The 18040-nt window shown below is 41.9% G+C and overlaps 1 protein-coding gene across 1 annotated transcript; it reads right to left on the bottom strand.

The window, feature by feature from the left end:
• Positions 1-3364: 3364 nt before the first annotated feature.
• LOC124046411 (tumor necrosis factor ligand superfamily member 11-like) lies at positions 3365-16122 on the bottom strand. The gene is made up of 4 exons (XM_046366759.1): positions 15781-16122; positions 12857-12892; positions 4816-4951; positions 3365-4557 (listed from the first exon to the last, which is right to left on the bottom strand). Exons 1-4 carry the CDS (start codon positions 15973-15975, stop codon positions 4112-4114), a joined length of 813 nt encoding a protein of 270 aa, XP_046222715.1. The 5' UTR covers positions 15976-16122; the 3' UTR covers positions 3365-4111.
• Positions 16123-18040: the final 1918 nt, after the last annotated feature.

The raw sequence follows: 18040 nt of genomic DNA, 5'->3' as shown, positions 1-18040 counted from the left end.
CAGTGTTAGTGATGTAGGTGAAAACAGTGGTAGTGATGTAGGTGAAAACAGTGGTAGTGATGTAGGTGAAAACAGTGGTAGTGATGTAGGTGAAAACAGTGGTAGTGATGTAGGTGAAAACAGTGGTAGTGATGTAGGTGAAAACAGTGGTAGTGATGTAGGTGAAAACAGTGATAGTGATGTAGGTGAAAACAGTGATAGTGATGTAGGTGAAAACAGTGGTAGTGATGTAGGTGAAAACAGTGGTAGTGATGTAGGTGAAAACAGTGGTAGTGATGTAGGTGAAAACAGTGGTAGTGATGTAGGTGAAAACAGTGGTAGTGATAGCCATGGAGAAGGAGCAGCTTCCAACAAAGAAAGTTTGATAAAAAGGGTTAAACTGTTTCAGTAATTTGGAAGTGGTTTGGCTTTTTGAAGTCCGATAAAGAGCAGAGCAATGTTCGGTGCAAATTGTGACGTAGACAGGTGGCTACCAAGTCTGGTAATTCAACATCTGAAGCAAAATCACTCTTTGGAACATACAGGAAGTTTGAGTTTGTGCCATGGTATTGATAAATGCCCCTCAAGCACCAGCCAATCTAGGGACGTTTGCCCGAAGCAGTCAACACCGTCAGCGTTTATGCCCTACAAGCAAACATCGAAAAGACAAAGACATCACAAATGCTATTATGCATTGCATTACTAAGGACATGCTACCAATTAGTACAGTCGACAAGGAAGGTTTCAAGAGGCTTATCAATGTAATTGACCCCAGGTACGTGCTCCCTGGTCGCAAACATGAAACAGTTTTCCTTAAATTATAATTTTATGTGTAGCTCACATAATTTAAAAAAAATGGAACCTTTCTTTAACTAGGCAAGTCAGTTAAGAACTACTTCTTATTTACAATGACGGCCTATTGGGGAACAGTGGGTTAACTGCCTTGTTCAGGGGGAGAACGACAGATTTTTACCTTGTCAGCTCAGAGATTTGATCTAGCAACCTTTCGGTTACTGGCCCAACGCTCTAACCACTAGGCTACCTGCTGGTTACTGGCCCAATGCTCTGACCACTAGGCTACCTGCTGGTTACTGGCCCAACGATCTAACCACTAGGCTACCTGCTGGTTACTGGCCCCACTAGGCTACTCGCTGGTTACTGGCCCAACGATCTAACCACTAGTCTACCTGCTGGTTACTGACCCCACTAGGCTACCTGCTGGTTACTGGCCCAAAGCTCTAACCACTAGGCTACCTGCTGGTTACTGGCCCAACGCTCTAACCACTAGGCTGTCTGCCTAGTGGTATGTTCAGGCATTAGGCATTCTTGAGTCTGAAGCAGATATGCACCTTTTAAACATTATTTGATTAATACTGTGATAATTATCGTTATCGAATGAAAAAATATATAGATATGGTGATAATTTATTTAAAGATGGGGGTTAGACCATATGACAATAGGTGTAGGGTAAAGATGGGGGTTAGACCATATGACAATAGCTGTAGGGTGAAGATGGGGGTTAGACCATATGACAATAGGTGTAGGGTAAAGATGGGGGTTAGACCATATGACAATAGCTGTAGGGTGAAGATGGGGGTTAGACCATATGACAATAGCTGTAGGGTGAAGATGGGGGTTAAGACCATATGACAATAGCTGTAGGGTAAAGATGGGGGTTAGACCATATGACAATAGCTGTAGGGTAAAAACGTGGTGCTGGTGCTGGAGCTTTGGTTAACTCATTTTAAAAACTTTCTGTTCAAGTCTGTAAAGGATGATGAAACACATTATCCACAATTCATAGTATGCGTTTTGCATTCATGATAAAAATAATGTTTAACAAACGTTAAACCTATATATAAAAGTAATGATTTTATTAGTTAAATTGACATAAATAAACATCAAATAAAAAAAAGAATGTACAAGATTTTTAAACTTAAGTTTGCTACGGTCTTATGATGGACAGTATATTCTGCTTCGGCTAGGCAAGTGCACACAGAATTGTCATAATAAAAAAATACAAATACAGAATTTAACATTGAGCCCCTGTGTTTGGACAATAAAAGCGCATCTACTAATAAACAAAGTACTGCCTACTGTAATACAGACATCAAATACACAAGATTTTACAGCAGACAGGTCATTTAAGCAATGGTCCCAATCTGCATTGTTATAGCTAATAAATAAATACATTTAGTGCATATTCTCATTTACCTCAAAGAGTCAAATGAAAAAAGGAACTATAAGTTAAAAGGTGGACCAAAGTCAATCTGGATCCGTTAGTTTCATAAAGACAGGAATCTCTGCTCTCCTCCCCTACGGTAAGACAGGCCAGCTATCTTCAGTATGCATCTTCACATAAGTTGTTTATGCATTTTGATAATCATTACTTGTAGAAACCACCAAAAACTGGACAAAATAGTTCAATACTGTGTAATTTGGGGGAAAACGAATCAAAATAAAAAAACTACTTTTGACCCAAACCACAACCATGTTCCCCTCAGTTAATGGGATGATTGCAGCAGGTCTCTCCTGGTTACACTAAGTACATGCAGTTATGGAGTACTTCTATACTCACTTTTCTGTATTTCCTTGGAAAACAAAAATCAATAGTGATTGATACAGTATTTATCATTGTTCTTACACAGCTGTTGTTATTCCTTTAAATAATGTCTATGTAATATTAAATGTTGCCTGGGCCTGAATGGACAGTAATACTGTGTTAACTACTGAATAACCTCCTCACCCTCTAAACTTTAATTCATCCTTACCCAAGAGAGACAGAGGAGCATCATTGGCTAATGGCTACACTATACTTATGGTACACTCTTAGAAAAAAAAAGGTGCTGCTGTGGTCTAAGGCACTGCATCGCAGTGCTGAGGCATCACTACAGCCTGGAGTTCGATTCCAGGCTGTGTCACAGCCGGCCATGACCGGGAGTCCCATAGGGCAACTGACAATTAGCCCAGCATCGTCCGGGTTAGGCCGGGGGGCTTTCCTTCGCTCATTTTGCTCTAGCGACTCCTTGTGGCAGGTTGGGCGCCTGCAAGCTGACTTCAGTCGTCAGTTGAACAGTGTTTCCTCCAACATATTGGTGCAGCTGGCTTCTGGGTTAAGCGAGCAGGTGTTAAGCAAAAGCATGGCTTGACAGGTCATGTTTCAGAGGACGTATGACTCGATCTTTACCTCTTCCGAGCCTGTTGGGGAGTTGCAGCGATGAGAAAAGATCGTAACTATCAGTTGGATATCACAAAATTGGGGATATTTTTTTTTCTCCAAAAATAAAAGGTGCTATCTAAAACCTAAAAAGGGTTCTTCGGCTGTCCCCATTGGAGAACCCTTTGAAGAACCCCTTTTGATTCAAGGTAGAACACTGTTGGTTTCAGGTAGAACCCTTTTGAGTTCCATGTAGAACCCTTACCTGGAACCAAAAAGGGTTCTACCTGGAACCAAAAAGTGGTCTCCTATGGGGACAGACGAAGAACCCCTTTGGAACCCTTTTTTCTAGAATGTACCAAAGTGTTCACTGGTGGAAACTACATACCCCAGCTGTGCTTCTGTTCAGGACGATGACAATGTTTTGTAAACTATGAGGGGCCAGACTAGCGATGAGGAATGACTTTGTGTCGGCTGATAAACAGAAGATAGGATCCACACTGCTATACTTTGAAAACACATTGTAATAACAGTTTTCAAAAGTGCTCCCTGGAATGGGAAATATCAACAATATAAAATGGTTGATAACTATCAACTTTATAAAATGTTGAACTGAAAAGCATCCTGTGCAGTTTTGAACCATAAGGAACAGGTTAAGTCTATGTGTGAACGGCATATGGGTTTTGTTGAGGCCTAGTGAGTGAACGGAGGTATCCATATCATTTATCATTACATTTAAGTCATTTAGCAGACGCTCTTATCCATATCACCTCACTTAAATGACTGCATATCCTAATTCTCTATCTGGTTAAGAGCAACATAGCCCATTCCTTTCAATAAAAAACTCGAACAAATCAAATACAAATTCAGTAATGTTACATATAACAAGTGCTCTGTCTCTCTCTCAGTGGTTCTTTGGCAGTTACGTCTATAGAACGTTCAGTAGCACATCCTCCTCCTCCTCTGTACGCGGTTTCAGTTCCCGATCTTGATCGCCCCAAAGTACGTCCCCTCTGGTTCAGGATCCAGCATCCAGGCATTGGACACATTAACAAACAGTCCATCCCCTTGCTGTAGCATCACACCCCTGCCCTGCTGGGCACAGTACATGTTATACTGAGAGTTATTCCAGCGCATGGTGCTGCCTGTCTTCATCAGCACCACAGACTTGCTGGGCAGGGACGTGTGTTTCTCGTGGGAGATGTACTGGATGAGCTGGGCGTTGTTCACGTCCACGGCCTGGGGCGTAGCATCGCCAGGCTCTGTGTCAGGTCCCAGGTCGTAGTAGCGGAAACAGGTCTTGGCGTAGACGGAGTACAGGCCTGGCTCATCCACCAGGAGACGGCCGTCATGGTAACGCATCTTCTTCAGGTGGCCCTGCGCCTCGTCCCAATGGATCATAGCTGCTCTCAGCTCTCCTTCTGGAACAATACAAATACAACAGCTAATCAATAAATTAATGAATCAATCAGTCAGTTGATCAACTAATCAGTAATACAATCAGTCAATCAATCAATAAGTCAGTCAAAACAATGATTATGTTATTAGTCGAATCTGTCTGTTTGACAGAGGTTGTCAGAATTATATTTCCACCATTGTACTGTATACTAGTATTGGTTGCAGTAGGCTAGTTCTAGCTGTAAGCTGTGGCTTACTGTTGGCTATTGCTATGGACTTACTCTTCACATAGTCTATAGTTGCTCTGATTGGTAGATGAGCTGATGGAAGCCCCTCCCTCCCCTGGTTCTTGCAGCGTTGTCTGCCTTTCCTCGGGTCCTTCAGGGCGTCGAACATGATGGGTTCCATCTGCACTTCCTGCGGAAATAGAAAGGGTCATCAACGGGACGCTACAATGCATGTCAGAGCAGAGTGGAACTGTGAGAGGGCGGCAGCGGAGTGAGGAGATGAGAAAACAGCCATCAATAAAATACAATTGTATTGGTTGGGTACAAAGTTAAGCAGGTGTTATGGCAGGTGCAGTAAAATGCTTATTTTCCTAGTCCTATCAATCAATGCAGTAAATGTCAATAAGCACACAATAATCCAACATTTTGAGAGGAAAACTCACCTTAATGAACTGAATGATGAAAATATTGGAATAAAGTAGGCTAATGCAATTGAATGAATGTATCAAATTCTTGCTCATACTGAAACTCCCAAAGTCATATCCAACAATTAGCCTATACTAATTTAAAAGAAAGAGTTTGGGAAATCCTGACCTAGATTATCATTATTGACACTATTATTGCCATATCTTCAATCTAAGCCTACTAGAAAGTGTGTTCCCTCAGGCCTGGAGGGAAGCAAAAGTATTTCCGCTACCCAAGAATAGTAAAGCTCCCGTAACTGGCTAAAATAGCCAACCATTCAAATCAAATCAAAATTATTACCAACCCTTAGTAAACTTTTGGGAAAAATTTGATGACCAATGCTGTTTGACCCATGCTATTTTACTGTAAACTAATTGACAACAGACTTTCAACACACTTATAGGAAAGGACATTCAACAACCATGGCACTTCCACAAATGACTGATGATTGGCTGAGAGAAATGTATGATAAAAATATTGTGGAGGCTGTTTTGTTAGACTTCAGTGTGGCTATTGACATTATTGATGATAGTCTGTAGATGGAAAAACTTGTGTTATGGCTTTACACCCCCTGCTATATTGTGGATAGAGTTACCTGTCTAACAGAACACAGAGAGTAATGGAAGCCTCTCTAACATAATACAGGTAGATTCAGGAATTCCCCAGGGCAGCTGTCTAGGCCCCTTACTTTTTTGAATCTTTAGTAATGACATGCCACTGGCCTGAGTGAAGCCAGTGTGTCTGTGTTTGGGATAACTCAACACTATACACGTCAGCTACTACAGCAAGTGAAATCACTGCAACACTACAATAAAGAACTGCAGTTAGTTTCCGAATGGGTGGCAAGGAATAAGTTAGTACTAAATATTTCAAAAACTAAAAGCATTGTATTTGGGACAAATCATACACTAAACCCTAAACTTCGACTAAAACTTGTAATAAATAATGTAGAACTTGAGCAAGTTGAGGTGACTAAACTGCTTGGAGTAAACCTGGATTGTAAACTGTCATGGTCAAAACATGTTGATACAATAGTAGCTAAGATGGGGAGAAGTCTGTCCATAATAAAGTGCTGCTCTTCCTTTTTAACACTATCAACAAGGAAGGTCCTACAGGCCCTAGTTTTGTCGAACCTGGACAACTCTTCAGTCATGTGGTCAGGTGCAACAAAGAGGGACTTCGGGAAATTACAATTGTCTCAGAAATGGGCAGCACGGCTGGCCCTTAAATGTACACAGAGAGCTAAAATTAATAATATGCATGTAAATCTCATGGCTCAAAATGGAAGAGATTGACTTCATCACTACTTGTTTTTGTAAGAAGTGTTGACATGCTGAATGCACCGAGGTGTCTGTTTAAACTAGTAGCACACAGCTCAGACACCCATGCACACCCCACAAGTCATGACACCAAAGGTCTCTTCACAATCCCAGAATTAAGAACAGACTTGAGGGGGGGGGTAGATAAAAATACAACTTATGGAACAGCGGGAACTGTGAAGAGACACCCACAGGCACAGACACACATACACATGATAAGACACGCACTCTACACACGTACACATAGATGTTGTATTGTAAATATATGATAGTGGAGTAGTGACCTGAAGGAACACACTAAATGTTTAGGGTAAAGTGTTATGAAATGTAATGTCTTTTTAAAATGTAATTTTACCCCTTTTTCTCCCCAATTTCGTGGTATCCAATTGTTTAGTAGCTACTATCTTGTCTCATCGCTACAACTCCCATACGGGCTCAGAAGAGACGAAGGTTGAAAGTCATGTGTCCTCCGATACACAACCCAACCAAGCCGCACTGCTTCTTAACGCAGCGCGCATCCAACCTGGAAGCCAGCTGCACCAATGTGTCGGAGGAAACACTGCACCTGGCAACCTTGGTTAGCGCGCACTGCGCCCAGCCTGCCACGGGAGTCGCTGGTGCACGATGAGACAAGGATTTCCCTACCGGCCAAACCCGGACAACGCTAGGCCAATTGTGAGTCGCCCCACGGACCTCCCGCACGGTTACGACAGAGCCTGGGCGTGAACCCAGAGCCTGGGCGTTAACCACTGCGCCACCCGGGAGGCCGGTCATGTAATGTTTTAAATTATATATAACTGCCTTAATGTTGTTGGACCCCAGGAAGAGTAGCTGGTGCCTTGGCAGCAGCTAATAGGGATCCTTAATAATTACAAATACACATTTCAGCACCGATTTGATTGGGACAGCGCCAACTCGCTGCTTTGAGACACTCATCATGATTAATCAATCAATAACAATTAGGCTGGGAAAATGTTAACGTTAACGTTTAGTTTGCTCATATATTAGCTGACCCCCCAAAAAATACTAGCATGTTATGAAGCTTAACAGGTGGAATTTGCTCTTCACCCTGTCCGACTCCCGACCAAAAGCCTCGACTTGTCTGATAATCAATCAATGTGATTTTTTTTCAGTGAATCTCTTTCTGTATTTTAGCGACTCTCAGGAGGTAGGGTGGGCAACCCCTGCCCCTGGACTGTGATTTATGGCTTGCTAGTACATGCTAGTTTTGTTGTTTTGTGCAGTTCCCCGTTACTCCGTGCAGTGTAACATTCAAATGTCTATTGGCATTAACCACATTTCCCTCTCTGTCCATTTGTTATTTAAGCTAGTAAAGTCATAAGATTGGGGAACCTGTAAACGCCACAGTATTTTTAGATATTTGATCTGGAGGTGCTAGCTCATTTGCCCATCTAGCACTGATCAGAAACACATAGCATGCCATAATGTAGCCTAAATCAAGTGTGTTGTTTCCTCTTGACTCACGTAGTAGCCTTATATAATTTATCCACAATCAAGCTATGAGAGTACATCCTGTTTTATCTGTAACAGCCTATATATATATTCAATATAACACATTATTATGTATTTACTTTTTGTCATTACACAGCATACAAGTCATTCATGCCTTTCAATAAAATAAAGCATTTTATTTTGAAATAAAATAACAAAGAGAGTCTTGAATAATGAAACAATAAATTAATAAGATGTTCTGCCAAAAATAAACTTTTAAACACCCTGTGTTTTGAATGCATGTTTTATTAAGAAAACATTTGGATCAGTTATGGGTCTACTTGTGATAGTTTACTAGGTCCAGCAAGGCACATTAGGAGGGAGGTCTAGGGTGCACCCCTTGACTTATTGCACATTTTGTTGTGTTACAACCTGAATACAAAATGCATTAAATAGATTTTTAGCCCAACCATCTACACACAATAACCCGTAATGACAAAGTGAAAATATTTTTTGCCAAATGTATTGAAAACGAAATACAGAAATATCTCATTTACATAAGTATTGACACCCCCCTGAGTTAACATGTTAGAATCTGTCATTTAGGTTAGTAATGTAGAGCAACTACAATGTTGTTGATCCATCCTCAGTTTTCTCCCATCACAGCCATTAATCAATGAAACTCAATCAAATGTATTTATGAAGCCCTTTTTAAATCAGCAGATGCTACAAAGTGCTATACAGAAACCCAGCCTAAAACCCCAAACAGCATGCAATGCAGATGTAGAAGCACGGTGGCTAGGAAAAACTCCCTAGTAAGGCAGGAATCTACAGTAGGAAGAAACCTTGAGAGGAACCAGGCTCGGTGGGGGGGGGGGGGGGGTCAGTCTTCTTCTGGCTGTGCCGGGTGGAGATTATAAGAGTACATGGCCATTAAGGTCAGATAGTTTTAAACACATCTTAAAGAACAATGTAACTATTTTAAAGTCACAATTGGCCTCATGGTGAAATCCCTGAGCGGGTTCCTTCCTCTCCGGCTACTGAGTTAGGAAGGACGCCTGTATCTTTGTAGTGACTGGGTGTATTGATACACCATCCAAAGTGTAATTAATAACTTCACAATTCTCAAAGAGATATTTAATGTCTGCTTTTTTTTGCTTTTTTACACATCTACCAATAGGTGCCCTTCTTTGCGAGGCATTGGAAAACCCTCCTGGTCTTAATTGTATTTGTGGGGTACAGAGATGAGGTAGTCATTAAAAAATCATGTTTAACACTATTATTGCACACAGAGTGAGTACATGCAACTTATTAAGTGACTTACTCCTGAACGTATTTAGTATTGCAATAACAAACGGGTTGAATACTTATTGACGCAAGACATTTCAGTGTTTCATTTTGAATAAATTTCTTTTTTTTTTCTAAAAACATAATTCCACTTTTAAATGATGGGGTATTGTGTGAAGGCCAGTGACACAAAATATCAGTTTAATACATTTTAAATTCAGGCTGTAACACAAAATGTGGAATAAGTGTGTCAATACATTCTGAAGGCACTGAATCGGCGTTAACAGATGAATGGGCTTCTCCTGGTACTGAGATGCGCTGCCTGTCGTGGTCTCATAGATCATCATTCTCCCGAGTGCACTCCAGCCTATTCGTATCGCTAAATTGAAATATTTAAATCATCAGAAAAATAAGTTTCATCATGGCCACAAATTTCTCTGGCTCAGCCAATATTGGAATCCTGGCACCGCTAGTGTCTGCAGCTGAGAGAGAGCTGTAGTAGGCTAAAAGGTACTCAAGACACAGTTTTTTCTTTTCTTAATACAGCACGGCAAGCCCAAAACCCGCCCAGCCCAGTCCGAACCAATTCACAGAATTTGAGGCCTGGCCGGCTGTCAGGTTCGAGCTGAGAATGAGGGCTCTAGTGACCGCAAACCTCTATCTAGAAGTGATTTATCGTTAGCCCAATCATAATACTTTCTTAGCAGTTGCTAGCGCCACATATTTCAACCAATGCTTATTTCATTGTCTATTTTAATTATAGCTTATGCTGTGTGTGTACAGGCGTGCATGTGTGTGTTTCCCACACACTTCTCCCATTAGTTCTGCCTAGTGAACCTCTAAGCCCGGAGCTCTGAGTTGTGAGCAGCACCAGAAATTGTGGTCTGGTTCTGGGACCTTAGGGCTGCTGGGTAATGTCACCTTTCAGATGGATGTTCCTTTCAAAGTTCTGGCACAACTTCTAAATCTGATTAGATTCACCCCGGGAGTGGTGCGATGACATGTGTATCCCCAGTCAGAGCTACAGTACACAGACTGGAGACAAGACGCAGCACATAGAGAAAAACACCGTCTCTATGCAAGTAAACAGCCAGCCTCACTGAACAGGTTCCATATGAAGATCTACTTTCTGTCTGCTAGAGATACTTACTTCCAGAACAGACACATCCTGTAAATGTTTCAACTTGTTTTATCATTTCAGTTATAATGTCCCACATTATGATCAGCCCTGGTGTGCCAGAAATCTCATTTCCACTCTACCTTGAGCCAATAAATACAATTAAATACCAGAAACAAAAGCGAAGTGTTGACTTGAACACTGTTGAAGATTGTTCTTAAATGACCTGAAAACCACAAATGGACACACAACACCTCTGAATAGGAATGGCACAGAACATTTCAAATAAAACAAGACTACTGCTCTGGAATGATCATCACGGTGGTTTGCAGCAACATTAGTGCACCTGCATAATACTAATATTAAGTCTTGTATATTTACTCACAAAACAGGAGCAGACAGACTTGTGTGATGTCCAGTCCAAGATCAGTACAGTCTCTCTTCCAAAAACAATTTGCTGTGTAAACATGTTTCTAGAAACGTGGTTTAGAATTAGACAGGGTAAACAAGTCTGGCCAAGGCTATGGAGAAATCACAAACTAACTCCCCCCTGGCCCAACAATTTGGCATTTAGCTTTGATTTGTGGTGAGACACTCGACCAACTCATGCCTCCTTACCAGGAAGAGAAGATGACTTTCGCTGGAGAGCTACAGAGCACAGGCTCAGGCTGGGGTAGTAACTGTTTACTACAGGACTGTAGTTATCCACTCCAGTGATGCACTGTATTATTCTATTGTATCACCTTTCACCCAGTTCAGTCCACTGTCCACTGTGCAATAGACTACAGCCATGGGTCATCAGTTCCAACCCATTGAGCTCTGAGTACCCTGTGCTCTCTGACCCTCCTGGTCCAATCCACAGGTGAAATATGTCTGGATCAAAGAGCACTTAACAAAGGCAAACATGAGATGTGGCAGCTCTCAATAATACCTGCTCTTTAACAAACCCACTCATTTGTCAGCGAAGTAACACTGGTCCCTGGGAAGACTAACACAACGCACGCACCCACACACATACACACACATCCCAGGGCAGACTCTATGATCACACACAGGGAGCCAAATAGACCTTTCAGCCTCACACCTCATAAAGCCTAGAGCAGGGTTCACTCTGCAGCCTGGAGGATGGAGCAGAGCTGAGACTACAACATGGGAACCATCCCAGTCTGAGATGTCAGCCTGATGACACAGAGGCCTCCTCAGTCCAAGGCAAAGCAGAGACAGCAGAGCAGAGTGGGTGGTTTGTCTAAGCACTCCTCTGGGCAACAAGGGCAAATTCAAAATACATTATGGGAAACTAAACACAGCTAAGCAAAGCAGAGCGGATTCCTTTCTCTCTGTGTTGTTTTAATTCCTGAAAAGATTCTGCTGTTGCCGGGGGAAACCTGTGCCAGCAAGATGATGGAATGTTCCAAAAATGATTTACAGAAAACCCATGTCAGACCTCAACAATGGTGCATTCCGCCGCGACCACCGTTCTACGCCACTGTTACTGATGAGCGAAGATTACTCTGAACACATACATACGTTATGCCACTGTCATTAATGAGTGAAGGTTATGCAGGACACTTAGCAATCACCGCCGCCAAACCATGACATCATTTAATTGGTGCCCCATGGACAATACAGTAAACTACAGGCAAATCTGACTCTAGGCCCACCCCCCAATCCTCGCTTTATTGGGGAGATGAAACATGTCTGACCCCTGATCAGTGGGTAGGGACTATGAGGATGGCTTGACCTCTCTACAGGCTCCTGACCACACTGGGGTTAGGGTTTGAAGCTGGGTTTGGCTTAGGGTGTACATTTGCTGTGGTAGGCACAAAAACAGAACCATGGGAACAGCAAGACTAAGCGCAAATTTGAGAATGGGTAACCTTTTTTGGTTATAATATAAATGTCTCACCATTTACCTACTGTACACCCCGTGCTGATCATACTGTTCACTCATGCGTGCATGTTATAGGAGGAGGAAATGCTTACCAGGTGTAATCTGTTATAGTAACCCCTTGTTCACTTGCTGAACATACACACCGTGGTGGTTTCCCAGTAGTTTCCCCCGGCTATTGATATTCTGGTTTGGCCAAATAGGATTGCCATAGGCTAACTCCCACACAGGACAAGGCTGTTTCGTGTCAAAGAATCAGTGAATGGAGCCAAAAAGAAAACAGCTTCGGAATTTATATCCTGTAGATACTGTAATCTGATAAAATACTGTAATCTGATTTACTTTTGAAATGGCAATTATCTTTTTGATTACATACCAAATAGTGTAACAAAATAACATCTGAAATAAGATTGCAAAATAAATTGTAAACCAACAATCTCTGAGATTTAATGACAAACATAGCCTATTAATTGTACCTTACCAGGAAGTCCCGGACAACATTACAGTAAAAACCCTCTAATGTGGATGAGAGGGTTGGTTATTATGATCAGACAGGGTTCGACTCACCTCCATTGGCTGCTGCGTTGCAGAGGAGAGATCGACCTGGAAACAGAAACACGGGCGTTAGGAAGACACATATTACCTAACAATCCCCCCAATTTATCAGAGCAAAACAGACACAGTTTGTTGACAGGTAGTCTGAAGCGTGTCACAATTCACTGACTGAAACCTGGAAGACCTACTCTGACTTTTAGTGACTGCTTGGCAGGCAGTGTATCCATAGGTTAGAGGTGCCAGTTCTGTTTAGGTCTGCACCAGGACTCTTCAACCATTCCCCATACCCATAGCCATACCAATTCCCATCCCTATACCCCCATCTAGAACCAGATGTCCTGTACATCCTGGTCTCTCAGATCCTGAGGCACGGTGCTGTGCTGCCTCCTACTCCCCCATCAGATACAGTAACTCCTACAGATGTTCAGACAGGGGGATCAGTGCATCTGGTCCTTGTGCCAAATACAACTCTAATAGCCATCTCTCATTTTTACATTTTACATTTAAGTAATTTAGCAAAAGCTCTTAAACCAGAATGACTTATAGTACAGTAGTGAGTGCATAAATGTTCATACTTTTTCGTACAGGTCCCCCGTGGGAATCAAACCCACAACCCTGGCGTTGCAAGCACCATGCTCTACCACCTGAACCAGGGACATCACCATAATGATATTATCACGATACTTAGGTGCCGATAGGATATGTATTACAACTCTAACACTTCAAACAACCGACAGCTTCATTGCTCAAAATAGTATGCATCATCATCTGGATGTGTGTGCAACAAAAGGTCAACATTCATCCTTCTGCTACCATTTCTGTCAAGCAGTCTGTGCACACAGTTTGATGCATACGTTCGATAAGTCCAATGTATGTACCACACCGAACGCACTGCAACTGCCTCTGCAACTCATTGCTGCAAGGCAAACACAGCGTTCCATTGGAAATGAATGTCATTCTGGTGTACCAAAATGCATGACACTGTCAGTGTGTTCGAAGCGTGAATGTATTGTGATTCAATACTGTGATTTTATTGCGATTCGATGTTCCAAACATATCGCTCACATATTGTCTGCTGCAGAGAGACAAGAGAGCCATGAGAAAACAAGTTTAATTCAGTCATGGAAATAACAGTTGGTGAAAACAAATTGGCTCCCTATTTTAAAAGAAGATGGAGAACAAGCTATGAACAAAAAAACCTGGAGTTTTTGTGCAGGTACAGCCAACCAGCACAAAAATAAAAATGCGATACTGTCAAAAGGATACATCGTCAAAAATAATATCCCGATATGTAAATGTATAACGTTTTAGTACCATCTCTCTTCCCCTCTTTTTATGCCCGTCTCGTGTTCTCTTTCTCTATCCATCCTCTCTCTATCTAGCTATATGTCATTCTCATCACTCTCCTCCCTTTCTCTCACCCAACACCCCTCTCTCTCTTTCCTACTTGGGCTCTTCTCCAGGAGTTAACAAGCTCCCGACACACACCACTGTGTTTATGCCAAAGATTGGTCAACCAACATTGACATCATTCTACAGCAGGCTCTCTCCACACACACACACACACACACACACACACACACACACACACACACACACACACACACACACACACACACACACACACACACACACACACACACACACACACACACACACACACACACACACACACACACACACACACACACCATTCTGGGCTTCATTAGGCCTGTGTGTGAAGACTGATGGAGCATCATGATGGAACTGAAATGTTTTCTTGTTGTTTGGCTTGTTGAAACATGACCATCATTCAACTGTAGAAACCACCAGAAAGTAATGATAACAACCCAGAAATCATGTTAATGCTGTGTCTTATACACGACTGATTGTGCAGGGTGATAGTGGTACATGACAGGTTAGCTACCTGACTGGCACTGAGGCACATCAAGATCACTGACATGTCATTCTGTCTCTCTCTGTGCTGAGGGCTCACTGGCTTGACTGGAGAAGACCTGGAGCTAAAATAGAACAACTGCTAAATATTTCTATTGTATTTTGTTACTTTGGCAATACCAATGTGTAATCATGTCATGCCAATAATGTCATGTTTGAATTTGAAAACATCTTCCGTAGAGATTATTGGATGGTTTCTACAACCAGCTACCCCAACTACATCATACACTTTGAGAAACATTTGTTTATTCTCATTTCTGAAAGAAAACTGTTAATAACAGTGTAAACATTCCTGCTTCAGTAAAAACAGATGCATTTTACAAACAAGATTATAGCTGAATGACATCTTTATTTAGACAACACTATCCCCATCTGGCAACACTCATAAATCTCATTGAGATTTATCTTTGTGAAAACGGGAGATTGCTTTGATAAGGTCTGTGACATGGAAAATACTGTCTCGCTGATATAATTTAACTCTTTATAATCTGTGCAGACAATCTCATCAGTAGAGAGATGTGCTATTTCAGAGTGCTGACAGCTGGTTTTACTATTGGGGACAAATTCACAGAATTACCACCACTGGCTTTCGAGAGCAGAGATTGTTCAAAAGGAAAGTGCTCGCGCACTTCAGCCGCAAGTTCCTCAAGAAGTTGCGAGCCCAAACTGTATCCGCAAACCTGCAAGCTTGAATGATATTCAACCATGTGCGCTTGAAACAGCAAAAGGCTATAGGTTTGGGTATTCCAACAGTTTAATGTAGCCCACTTTTCACTCTCAAGTTTAAACTTAATATGTGTCAATTACAATTTCAAAACTGTGCAACAATTTTTGCAGATTGTTTATCCTATTGTCAGGCTTATTGTTTAAAGTCGAATTTAATATAACCACCCGCAAGTTCAAGATATAATGCTGACGCGCACCTCTGCACATGTCGCAACTCGCAAGTGTGTCGCATAGTTATGTTATCACCCGTTGTGCGTCTTGGAAGTGTTTCTTACCTCTTGGAGATAACCTGTCAAGTGTAACAAGATCGCCACACTCGATGCAATCTGCAGCAATCCCATAACAGCCAGAGTCACGAATATAAACGGTCTATATTTGGGTTCCGAGCCATGGGACGGGTGGTAGCGGGACTGAGCGCCCTCCATGTCGGCGTGGTTCCTCAGGTAGCCTCGGTAATCATTAGCTGCCATGGTGAGTCCTGGTGCTCTGGATGAATAGACTACTCTTACTGGAAGGAAGGAAGTTCTGAGTTTCTGACAGAGGAGAGCTATAAACAGTGGGTGGGCAGAAGACTAGCGGCTCCCTCTGTAGAGAGACAGCCAATCAGACGAAAGATATCTTTAGTCTAGTGTGTGTGTGTGTGTGTGTGCCACCGTTAAAGACAACGTCGTGCATACACACAAACATACACAGAACCATGACTGTGGTACAGGACAGGTTCATCTAGACCGGGCTCTTTATAACACACAGCAGTTGTGACGCGTCAACCCCCCTCCAGCCAAACGAGATCATCTCCCCCTCCGACGGTGATGGAATGATTGGCAAGGTTACATTTGCTAGATTAAAAAAGAGATATGGCAGTTATAACCACTTTATGGAGGTTTTATAATGATAAGAGTCCAGGAAAGTCATTTTTATGCTAAAGATTTCCCTTGAAGAGTAAATGTAGATGATGGACTTATAGCTTATACTTTGAGAACCAATAATCACCTAAATAAAGATATATAGTCAGGGAGACTGGCATGGAAAAATGTGTAGAATTTAAGGAAATTAGCTTTAAAACTGCACATTTTTCTCTGAGCCCATAGCAAAATGTGTAGAATAGCAGGAAAATAACTTTAATACTGTAAGCATTTCTCTCAGCCACATGGCAAAGTGTGTAGAATTGCAGGAAATTTGTTTTTTTGTTGTCTCTGCGGCCAACAGGGGGGGGGGGTGGCTCTAAAATGTACAGTGCCTGATTTTGTACCCCGTTATGTCAAAGTGCAATGTTTGGGGCAAATTCAACACAACACATCATTGAGTACCACTCTACATATTTTGAAACATGGTGGTATCTGCATCATGTTATGGGTATGCTTGTCATTGGAAAGGACTTGGGAGATTTTTGGGGGTTAAAAAGGAACGGAGTAGATCTAAGCACCCGCAAAATCCTAGAAGAAAACCTGGCTCAGTCATGATTTCCAACAAATACTGGGAGGGAGACAAATTCACTTTTCAGCAGGACAATAACCTGAAACGCAAGGTCAAATATATATGTGAGTTGCTTACCAAGACAAAATTGAATGTTCCTGAGTGGTCTAGTTACAGTTTTGACCTAAATTGGCTTGAAATTCTATGGCAAGACTTGACAATTTATTTTACTAGGCAAGTCAGTTAAGAACAAATTCTTATTTTCAATGCCAGCCTTACAACAGTGGGATAACTGCCTGTTCAGGGGCAGAAGAACAGATTTGCACCTTGTCAGCTCGGGGATTTGAACTTGCAACCTTCTGGTTACTAGTCCAATGCTCTAACCACTAGGCTACCCTGCCAACACTGTCTGTCAAGCAATGATCAACAACTAACTTGACAGAGCTTGAAGAAAATGTTAAATAAGAATGTGCAAATATTGTACAAAACAGATGAGCAAAGCTCTTATAGACTTACCCAGAAAGACTCACAGCTCTTATAGACTTACCCAGAAAGACTCACAGCTCTTATAGACTTACCCAGAAAGACTCACAGCTCTTATAGACTTACCCAGAAACACTCACAGCTCTTATAGACTTACCCAGAAAGACTCACCGCTCTTATAGACTTATCCAGAAAGACTCACAGCTCATATAGACTTACCCAGAAAGACTCACAGCTCTTATAGACTTACCCAGAAAGACGCACAGCTCATATAGACTTACCCAGAAAGACTCACAGCTCATATAGACTTACCCAGAAAGACTCACAGCTCTTATAGACTTACCCAGAAAGACGCACAGCTCATATAGACTTACCCAGAAAGACTCACAGCTCTTATAGACTTACCCAGAAAGACTCACAGCTCTTATAGACTTACCCAGAAAGACTCACAGCTCTTATAGACTTACCCAGAAAGACTCACAGCTCTTATAGACTTACCCAGAAAGACTCACAGCTCATATAGACTTACCCAGAAAGACTCACAGGTCTTATAGACTTACCCAGAAAGACTCACAGCTCTTATAGACTTACGCAGAAAGACTCACAGCTCTTATAGACTTACCCAGAAAGACTCACAGC

Source organism: Oncorhynchus gorbuscha, linkage group LG01 (assembly GCF_021184085.1).
Source record: "Oncorhynchus gorbuscha isolate QuinsamMale2020 ecotype Even-year linkage group LG01, OgorEven_v1.0, whole genome shotgun sequence".
In the NCBI taxonomy this organism is placed as follows: domain Eukaryota; kingdom Metazoa; phylum Chordata; class Actinopteri; order Salmoniformes; family Salmonidae; genus Oncorhynchus; species Oncorhynchus gorbuscha.
This window is presented reverse-complemented; position numbering and strand designations above follow the sequence as displayed.